The 10000-nt window shown below is 26.9% G+C and overlaps 3 protein-coding genes across 4 annotated transcripts in view; 1 reads left to right on the forward strand and 2 right to left on the reverse strand.

Annotated features, from left to right (window-relative positions):
• Window positions 1-1685, reverse strand: part of LOC118444631 (transcription factor E2F3) — a 13512-nt gene extending 11827 nt beyond the window's left edge. Inside the window, exons 1-2 of one of the 2 annotated variants that reach the window (XM_035873079.2) lie at window positions 1510-1685; window positions 951-1144 (exon numbers count right to left, since the gene is read on the reverse strand). The gene's annotated coding sequence lies outside the window, so the exon portion shown is untranslated. The remainder of the gene's footprint in view (window positions 1-950; window positions 1145-1509) is intronic. The other variant, XM_035873067.2, reaches the window with a different exon arrangement.
• Window positions 1686-1946: 261 nt separating this feature from the next.
• On the reverse strand, window positions 1947-3846 carry Archease (protein archease). The gene is made up of 4 exons (XM_035873096.2): window positions 3776-3846; window positions 3503-3527; window positions 3115-3319; window positions 1947-2976 (listed from the first exon to the last, which is right to left on the reverse strand). The coding sequence occupies exons 1-4, from the start codon at window positions 3822-3824 to the stop codon at window positions 2791-2793; spliced, it is 465 nt and encodes a 154-aa protein (XP_035728989.1). The 5' UTR covers window positions 3825-3846; the 3' UTR covers window positions 1947-2790.
• A 3861-nt stretch (window positions 3847-7707) lies between these two features.
• Window positions 7708-10000, forward strand: part of LOC118444634 (circadian clock-controlled protein daywake) — a 2748-nt gene continuing 455 nt past the window's right edge. Inside the window, exons 1-5 of the mRNA XM_035873090.2 lie at window positions 7708-7866; window positions 8719-8811; window positions 8921-9187; window positions 9579-9737; window positions 9923-10000. The exon at window positions 9923-10000 is cut by the window's right edge and continues 455 nt beyond it. Coding sequence (XP_035728983.1) covers window positions 7785-7866; window positions 8719-8811; window positions 8921-9187; window positions 9579-9737; window positions 9923-10000 — 679 coding nt within the window. The 5' untranslated portion in view covers window positions 7708-7784. The remainder of the gene's footprint in view (window positions 7867-8718; window positions 8812-8920; window positions 9188-9578; window positions 9738-9922) is intronic.

Genomic DNA, 10000 nt, shown 5'->3' on the forward strand with positions numbered 1-10000 from the left:
CAAACCGGTTGGTTTCCAACAATTTAGTACGGGATCTTAACGTTTTAGAAAAATTATTTCGATGACTTTGAGAATTCCCTAGGACAGGTATTACAAGGGAGTTCTAGTAATTTTTACTTTTCGTTAATGCTCCCATCCGTTTAATTTTACGAATGATTTTTATCTTTTCGATATTAAATAAAGATATTGTTAAGTTATTTAATAAGTATATTGGTTAATTTTATATTCGCTTTTCATTGTATGTGTATATATATATATATATATATATATATTTGTGTAACAAAAAAATCTCGATTTTGATTATCACGAAGATTTATTTTTCGTTTAACGTTTGAAGACATAATTTTTTTCAATGATTAGATCGTTATTGGACAATTTCGTTGGAAAATATTCTTTCGTTCAGAATACGTTCCAAAAAGTCGATAACACATTTTTACGAGAGTCGTGAGTGTTTCGTCTATTAAACGCATAACCCTTTCACTAACAGTGCATCTCTCTCTTTCTTTTTTTTTTTTGTTTCCCTCTCTTACATACTACGCCATCTCTTGGCTGCGCTTTGGAGTCACGTACGCGCCAAAACTACCTTCGGTCTTCTTCGTCTTCGAAGATGGCTTCGTGTTTCAGATTCTCACTGGGAATTTTGTAATCCGACAAAAGTTCTCTCATTCTGACCATTGGAGTCTTTTCTCATTCTCTGTGAAACTATGACGCACAATGCGAATATATATATATATACATATATATATATGTATATATATATATATAGTTAACAGTAAATATGTCCAAGGTAAAGTAAAATCCTATGTGTATATTAAAGTTCTTTAAAATTTCCCGCCAAAAAGATTATTATCCGATTATCTTTACGTCTTAGCATCACTTACTATAAAAGTTGATGAGATTTTATCAACAATATGGGACTTATTATTAATAAGACATAACGCTATTCTTACTTCGTATGAAGATCCTACGTCGATCCGCCATGCCGATGAGTCTTCTCTAGACACAATTTAACGTTTCCTCACTCGCGATGAGACACATCGACAGACCCCCCTTCCGACGCGAAGGACCAGGGGCCTTATCGATGAAAAATTCTTCGGAGCCCTCGCGCCTGCGCCATTCGTGTTACGTAATCTAACCAAGAAGACTAGAAGGAGATCAAAGTTACTATAGTAATACATGTGTCTGCTGAAAAATTGAGAGATATATGTATATATGTATATATATATAAACACACAATACAAACGCGTAGATATATATATATGCGTGTGTATTTCGGATTCTCTTTCTCGCATAAATTTGTCTCTTTTGTCTGCGTACAAAGTATTACGCGCAAATGTCTAACTTATATGCCAATATAATTTTAAACTTTATGGAATGTTAAAAAAAAAAAAAGAAAAAAAAGAAAAAGGAAAGAAAAAAAAGAAACGAAAAATCTACGCTTAAAAAAAATGAATAACACACCGATATCATAATAATAATTATAATTTCAGAGTAATATAATAATCTTACCATTTGATTAGAAATATAATAAACGTTTCAATAGTCGCAACAATGTTGATTTCTTTTTTCTATCCATTCATATCGTAACGTTCTTAAATCACTAACACAGTTCACTGTTTAAAACGGAAAGACACCACGATGCTTCACGTTTCTAAGCCGAAACTAAGCGGTCGTTCTCTTCGGCTTCCTTCGTTGAACGGAGGGCTGCCTAAGCAGGAACGTATTTGTGTCCCTTCGAAATAGGGATCATCAATTGATTTGTATTATTTCTTAAATTTTTTAAAGTGTTTCAGTTTTCTTTTTATAACGTTTCAAAAACGTTTATAAAAAAACAGACGCATATTATACATACATATATACATATATACATGTGCAAATATATATATATATATGTAGCATATAAGTTATTTTAACATTTTAAAAAACTGAGTCATGTAAACGAGAAATTATTTGTTTGTTTTTTATTTATGCAATAAGACTTTACATAATAACATAATATCGATCTTGCAATGTGACAATTAAAAAATCTTTTATAATCTAATAAAAAATATTAAGTGCGTTTGTCCATTCATTCATTCATTCATCGTTATATCATTATAGATCGTTCAACAGTTATATAGATCTTTCGTTTAGAACAAAATTATATGAAAAAATCAACCGTGTCCAAAAGTATGGGGGCACCATAAAATCTTCTTACGAGCCTTAACTCGTCTTCATAAGAAGGGGAGCCCGGTGTTTTCTTTCTAACGTATTTATTCGAACCCTACGAAAAGAATTATACCCTATGTAGGACGCTTCCCTTTCTTAGGTTTAGCCCCTCCCTCGTCAACCGTATCGTCCTCGTTATGTTTCTTTTTCTTTCTATTCCTTTTGTTTTGCCCCCTTTTTGATTTTCCCTCTGTTTTTTTTTCTTTTTTTGTTTTTTTTCTTTTTCTTTTTTTTTCCTTTTTAATTCTTCAAAACATATCGTTAATTTGACTTAAATCTATTACTAATTTTTGTATTATTTTATTCTAAATCTTTGATCAATTTCTTTTGAAGATGTCAACATAGTCTGGAATATTTTTAATCGATTCATTGTTATTTTATAAGAGAGAAAGAGAGAGAGAGAGAGACAGAGAGAGAGAGAGAGAGAGAGAGATAGGCAGATTGATAAATAAAGATAAAGAGAAATAGAAAGAGAGAGAGATGATGCAATTAATAGAAACAATGGAATGGACAAATGTTTCTAAATTGCACAATTCTCTTCATTTCCGTCTATTATTATTATTATTGTTATCATTATTGTTATTATATGTCAACGATGACGAAAACCTCAGGACGTTCGACGTCAGGTTGATCTAATATCTGCATAGCTGAATAAGTGATCGCCTTTACTTCAGCTTCTTGACTATGTTTACGTATGTTGAATTCTTCACCGTAAAGGGTCGCTTTGATTTTGAAGTTTTCACGATCGAATTCGTTGATTTTGACTTTCTAAAATGATAAAAACGATGAAAGAAAGAAAAGAAAAAAGCAAAAAAAAAAAAAGAAAGAAAACGCAATTGTACAATAAGAGAGAAAATAATAATCGTTGGTATGATCTATTTGATGTATAATCAAAAATTAATTTACCTTAGCGACAAGGAATGACTCGGCACTGAAGGCAAATAATAGTTCGTTTAAAAATTGAAATAACAGACTCTGAATATCGTGTCCTTCAACTTCTACATTAAGAATATCTGTTATCTCGACACGACGTAGATCTGTCATATATCCGTACATCGCTATTGCACATTGTTCGAATGCTTCCTCCAAACTTTCTCCCCAGGCATGTAATCTGAACGTTAGAAGAATAATTTCCTATCGGTCGTAAAAGTTAATAAAACAATTCTGATTTATCTGATAAAAGTATTAAATAAGAAAATGCATTTTACTTGTCGGCGGAGATCATAATAATGAAGGAACATAACCTAGAAATGGTCGATAAAATTAAAAAAAATTTTCAGATGGTAATACTTACTGTACGTCAGCCGTGTGATCGAGATCTAAAAGGAACATATAAAACGTTGTATTAACAAGGAATTCATTTTTTTAATCAAATTTTTCGATATAACTCGACTTTCCTTCCCGCCAAATCAATTAGCTAGGTTAGATTGTTAAATCTCTCTCTCTATACATATATATATCTATATATATATTTATTATGAAAAATTAAATATCAATCAAATAATATTCTTTGACGTTGTTTATTTAATTTTTATTATAATTAAATAATTTATTTATTTATACTTACATTCGTATTTAACCGGTGGAATCGTAAGATCTTCGTCCGTCAAGTCCATGGCCGGTAACAGCTGATCTCATCTATGTGAATAAACGATCAGCTGATTCGCTCATGACTCTACTACGTTTCGTAGTACGCGTGCGTAAAATTCATACTACGTAGATGGCGCTACTTACAAGAGAGAGAAAAAGATCGCCAATATATCGACCGAGGTTGAATGACTTCTCACCTCTTCCATATGATATTTAATCCCTTTAAAAGATAAAAAAGGTTGTTTCATAATGTAAACAGAAGAAAAAAGAGAAACAAAATATTCTAAAGAAATCAAATGCAAAATTTACATATCTTAAGAGATATATTCACAATATATATATATATATATATATATATATATATATATATGTATGTATATATATATGTATGTATGTATGTATGTATAAAATAATATCATAATATAGATAAGTCTGATTTTTGACTCCCTCGCTTTTTTTTTTGTAAAGCCTTGACATTTTCAGACGTTATTATATTCACCAAACGATTGATGCTAATTGATTTGCTTAATTAAATTCAATTCATTTAAGTTCAATCATATTAAATTTATTTTGATAAAGAATATATATTATTTTAGAATTATATTTTATATTTTTGTTAATTATTATTTTACGATTTATTCCCTTACTTTTTTCTTTCTTTTTCTTTTTCTTTTTTTTTTTTTTTTATCATTATTCATTTATTACCATACCCATTTTCAAGATATCGTCACTATATTATTAAATATAACAATATTAATAAATATAATAATATTTAATTATATTTAATTACAACAATTATTTGACCTGTTGCATTCTGTATGAATAACAGTATGTTTACGTATATATTTTCGATTATGCAATAATATAGCTAATGTGATGTATGGAATTAGTGCTACGGTATATTATCATAACCTCGATGCACATTGATTTAACATTTTAGTTTCTTATTCATTAAGAGAATGCGTGGATTGAAAGGGATCTATAATCTCCAGTTGGGAGATCTAGATTATTCATCTCTATTTTTCTTTTTTCCTTTCCTTCATAAATGCGACTATATCATATCATAAACGATTGCTTTGCTAAATAACAAATAAGAAAAATAAAGAGAAAGAAATAATAACATTTTTTTTTATTTGATTATCAATATTAATAATCAAGTTTCAACATTGAGCTAAGTCTGTATGATTAAGAAAGAATTAATAAAATAAATAAAGTTCAATGAAAATTTAATTCTAGAGAATGAATATAAAGTATATTTCATTCGGATCAGAAAGAAGAAAAAAGGGGCAGAATATGAAAAGAAGTAACAAAAACATACGCACATACGTAAGGAATATTATTATGAACGGGCAGACGAAGTTGGAAAGAAATGATTGCAAAATAGAATTTCTTTGTTCGCTTTTTTCTTTTTTTTTTCCACTACCATAAAAACTAGTTTCTCATTACAATATAATCCAAGGGTAGCCACTTGTTATATTTGCAATTTACATGTTATCGAGATTCGCATAATGGCAACTAGGTGCATTAAATGCCGACGTATCACAACAACGTTCTAACCCATATTAGAGTGATAGTCACATCAGGGCCTAGGTCGCAACTTATATGTATATATATATATATATATATATAATGCAATGAAACTATATATATATATAATGTTATGACTGTGGAATGTGTCATACGAAGAATATGAAAATGTCTGCTAACTGGAAAAAAAAGAAAGAAAGAAAAAAAAAAAAAAAAAAGAAAAGAAAAACGAAATGATATTACCTTTTGTTTCTATTCTAATACGATACATCTTTTTCTTTCTTTTCTTTCTTTTTTCTTTTTCTTTTTTTTTTTTCTAAATAAAATTTTGCATACCTTCAATATTGATTACCTAACAGCTATTTGTTTTTCTTCTACGCTTGCAATTGACGATTATGTTATGTTGCAACTATGAAATCTATGAGTAATATGGAAATATTTGTTGTATCAAGACGAAATAATATTTACATATTTGTTAATTGCAATTTGATGTATCTATCTATTTTTTTTTCTTTCTTTTTTTTTTTTTCTTTCTTTTTTTTTTTTCTTTCCTTTACTTTTTCCAGTTTTACTTCTTTTTGATTTGTATTCCCCTTTCTTCATTTTTCTATTTTTAAATTAAATATAAGATATCTTCAATAACGATTAGATAATGGCAATTTGTCTCTCTTTCCGATATTTGTAATGAAGATTTTACGCCGTCACATTATGTTAAATGTATTTACGAGAAATATGAAAATATTTCTGCCAAGTGGAAACAACAAAATGATGTATTTACGTTTCTGTTTCTATTTTAAATACGACGATTCTATTTCATTCTTCATTTCTTTATGCTTTTAATATTTTCCTTTTATTTCGTTTCTTTAATTTTTTTTTTTTTTTTTTTTTTCTTAATAAAATTTCCAATATATTTCAAATATATCGATTATCTAACAAATATTTACGTAATATAAAAATTTAGTCTCAAGGAAGGAATGATATGCGAACTAACAAATGACTTCATTTTTATTAAGAATGAGTCAGGAATATAACGACAAAGAAGAAGTAAATTGTAGAGGGCAATAAAGTGCAAAATTAATTATCTATGAGATAATTTGTTCTGATAATATCTCATATTACGAATAATATCGTATAATAATATCTTTAATCGTGTTGTAGTAAGAATTGTTATAGAAAAGGAAAAAAAAAACAAATGAGAAACGATTTTGTTATAAATGTTCTTCGAGATTTATAATATTTAAAAAAAAGCTCGGTATGGAAGACATTTTTTTTAATGAAATATGCGAAAGCATTGAATTTGTCCATCTGAAAATGTAAATTTAATGAGAAAATAAAAAAAAAAAAAAGAAATATCTTTCGGTAAAAAAGAGTGTTTTGTAAAATAAGTTTTTGCATGAGTTCTTTTTTCTCTGACAAAAATAAAATAACTATCAAACAATACAATCCATCGATCTTCAAAGATTATGTAAAAACGTTAAATACGAAAGACAAATTTTCTGTAAAATTATTTTATCTAAAAATATCTATTCTCTGTATAAGATAAGTATCGATTGATTTATCGATCTATCGATATCTCAAGAATGTAATGACGAAAAATATTTTATTGTAAAATTATTCTACGTAAATAAATTGTTATAAAAACAAAATGTTATACAGATCGATCGATTGATCTATATCGTTCCATTGATCTCGTAAGAATCTAAGAATTAAAAAAATACTTCGCGTTAAAAGTTATATATTCTATGGAAAAAAATTATCTTCTATATATATTAAAATAAAAAAGGACAAGAATATTGATCAATAGATCTTGTTACGATCTAACAATCAAATATATTCTCTGTTGAACCTATTCCAACGATAAATTCTTTTTTCGTTTTTTTTTTCTTAAAAAATAGAAATAACGAAAGATCTTCATTATTTCATCCGTTAAAGCAGAAATGACAAAAAGCATTGATCGATCAATTGATCTATAGATCTCTCGTTAAAATCGAATAATTAAAGAGAAAGAGAAAAAGAAAAGATGTAAGATTTTTGATAAAACGATATTAATTAAAAATTATATTCTTATATATAATATTTGAATAAAATTAAAAAGAATATAGATCAATGATTCATCGATCATAACAATTGAAAAATCAGAGAGAGAGAGAGAGAGAGAGAGAAAGAGAGAGAGAGAGATAGATAGATAGAGAGAGAAAGAGTATTGATCGAACTATCGATCTATAGATCTCATTAGATCTTCTCATAGAAAGAAACGTTTTTTCTAAAGACAAATAAGTTTTATCTATCTGTTGGTTCTACTTCAACAGAACATGCTTCTTACCTCTCACGTGCCACAGCGTTTAATGACATGCTATTTTGCAATACAGGCTAGTACGTGAAGTCCTTGAAGGAGAAAAGTATATAAAGTGAGTAGTCATAATAGTCCAGGTTAGCCGCAAGATTTTTAATCGGCAAGGATGTCGTTCCATTCGTTCAGCGTCGTTTTCGCGATCGCGATCACGTATCTCTTCGTTATTGTTGCCGGTCAAGTCAAACTTCGTAAGTGAATAAATAAAAACATTTTTCTTTTTTTTTTTTTTTCATTTTGTCGAGTGATAAAAATATAAATTGACAAATTATATGTATATGTATATATGTATATATATATATATTCTTTTTTTTTTATTTTTTCATATGACGTATTCTATTTGTTTTTTTCTTTTTCTATCTCTTTCCTTTTCTTTTCTTCTTCCTTTCTTTTTTCTTTTTTCAATGACATTTTTAAGTTTCGTTATTATACTAATGTTTGCCATTAAATAATTATTTATATATATATATATATATATATATATATATATATATATATATATGTATATATATCAATGAGTGTTAAATATAAGTCGACAAATTATTCTTTATTATTTATCCGAGTGACGTTTTCTATTTGTTTTTTTTTTCTCTCTCTCTCTTTTTTTTTTTTTTTTTTTTCTAAGATACAAAATTTTTCTTTGATACTTAGTAATCCTTTTTATTAGATAATAATTTTTTATTTCTTATCTTGTTCAAGTGACGTTTTCTACTTGTTTCTTATTGCTTATTCTTATTCCTTATTCTTTTTTTTTTCTTCCTCCTTTTTCGTTTCAACATCTCCAGTTTTTTTAGATATTAATCTTTTTTCTTTTTTTTTTTTGTTCTATAAAATAATAACCAATTATTTAAACAAAAATGATCCTTCTTTTATTTGTTCCCTTATGCGTTCTATGACAGATCAATTATATACGACAGTATTAATACAATTGTATATACTTGAAGAACTTTTTTCTAAGAAAAAAGAAAAAAAGAAAAAGGAAAAAAAAATTCTAAAATTTAATTTTTCTAAATATTGAACTCATAATATTTTCCAATTTTTAGCTGCCAATGTAAAGACATGCAAAAGAGGTACAGATGATTACTCGTCTTGTTTGAGATTAGCTATTCAAGAATCATGGCCTATATTTGTCAAAGGTTAGTAAAATATTTATCTTTCTTTATCTCTTCTTCTATTTTTTTTTCTTTTGTTTCGATGTTCACATCAAACAAATAAAATTTTCAATTTTGAAAAATTTCATTTTAGGTATTCCCGAACTTGGTTTACCTGTTTTGGACCCTTACTATGACGACTACGAAATGTTTGAATTTGGAAGTAATGATATACATGGAAAAGCAGAAAATTCTAATGTTTATTTTTATGGTTTGAAGAATATAAAATTTTTGGCGGTAAGACCGGAATTTACGGACGATCAATTCAAATTGGAGGTCGATTGGTCTTTACCTAAGTGCTACATTGAAGGAGATTATAAGATTGATGCTAATTTGGTCAATTTCAAAATTGGTGGAAAAGGTAAATTTTTATAAAAATTATATTACAATGATATAATCCAATGATTCAAAATAAAATATATCGAATATGATAAAATATATTATATGAGATAATAAAAAGTAAGAGTAATAAATTATTTTTAAGTTACATTGAATAATATTTTACAATTGTTAAATTAGTAGATTAATTTATGAATTTATGATGAAAGAAATATTTCGTTATATTTGATATCAATATTTAAATCACAATTACAACGATCAGATGAACGTCGTATATAATATAAATAATACAAATAACCATGTATAAATATTATACAAATGTAAAATCGCATATATACTATGAGAAATAATTTCTATTGATCAAATAAATCAATTGGAATTAATTCGATCATTAATCATTTCTTTATCGTTAGGATATTTCAACGCAAGTATGGAGGATCTTAAGGTTACTTGGGATATAGTTGGTCCAGTTAAAGATGATAGATGGATAATCGAACATTTTATTCCAATCATACAAATAGGTAAATTAAAATTTTGGTGTAGCGATCTTTTCAATGGCAATGAGCAATTAAGTAAGTAAAATTCTTTTATTTTGTTTTTTCTTTTTTTTTTTTTTTTAATGCAAAGTTTATCATTATTTTTATCGTTTGATATAAAATTAATATATATATATATATAATGCATATATATTTTTTTCTAAAAATAATAAATTTATTATTATTTTAATATATATATATATATAAATTTTTTTTTTTAGCCAAATCCACAATAGGATTTATTAATGAATTTTGGCCAACGATATTTCATGGAATGTATCCGTATGTTAAAACCAAAT

Source organism: Vespa mandarinia, chromosome 15 (genome assembly GCF_050613455.1).
Source record: "Vespa mandarinia isolate Hongniang chromosome 15, ASM5061345v1, whole genome shotgun sequence".
Lineage (NCBI taxonomy): Eukaryota > Metazoa > Arthropoda > Insecta > Hymenoptera > Vespidae > Vespa > Vespa mandarinia.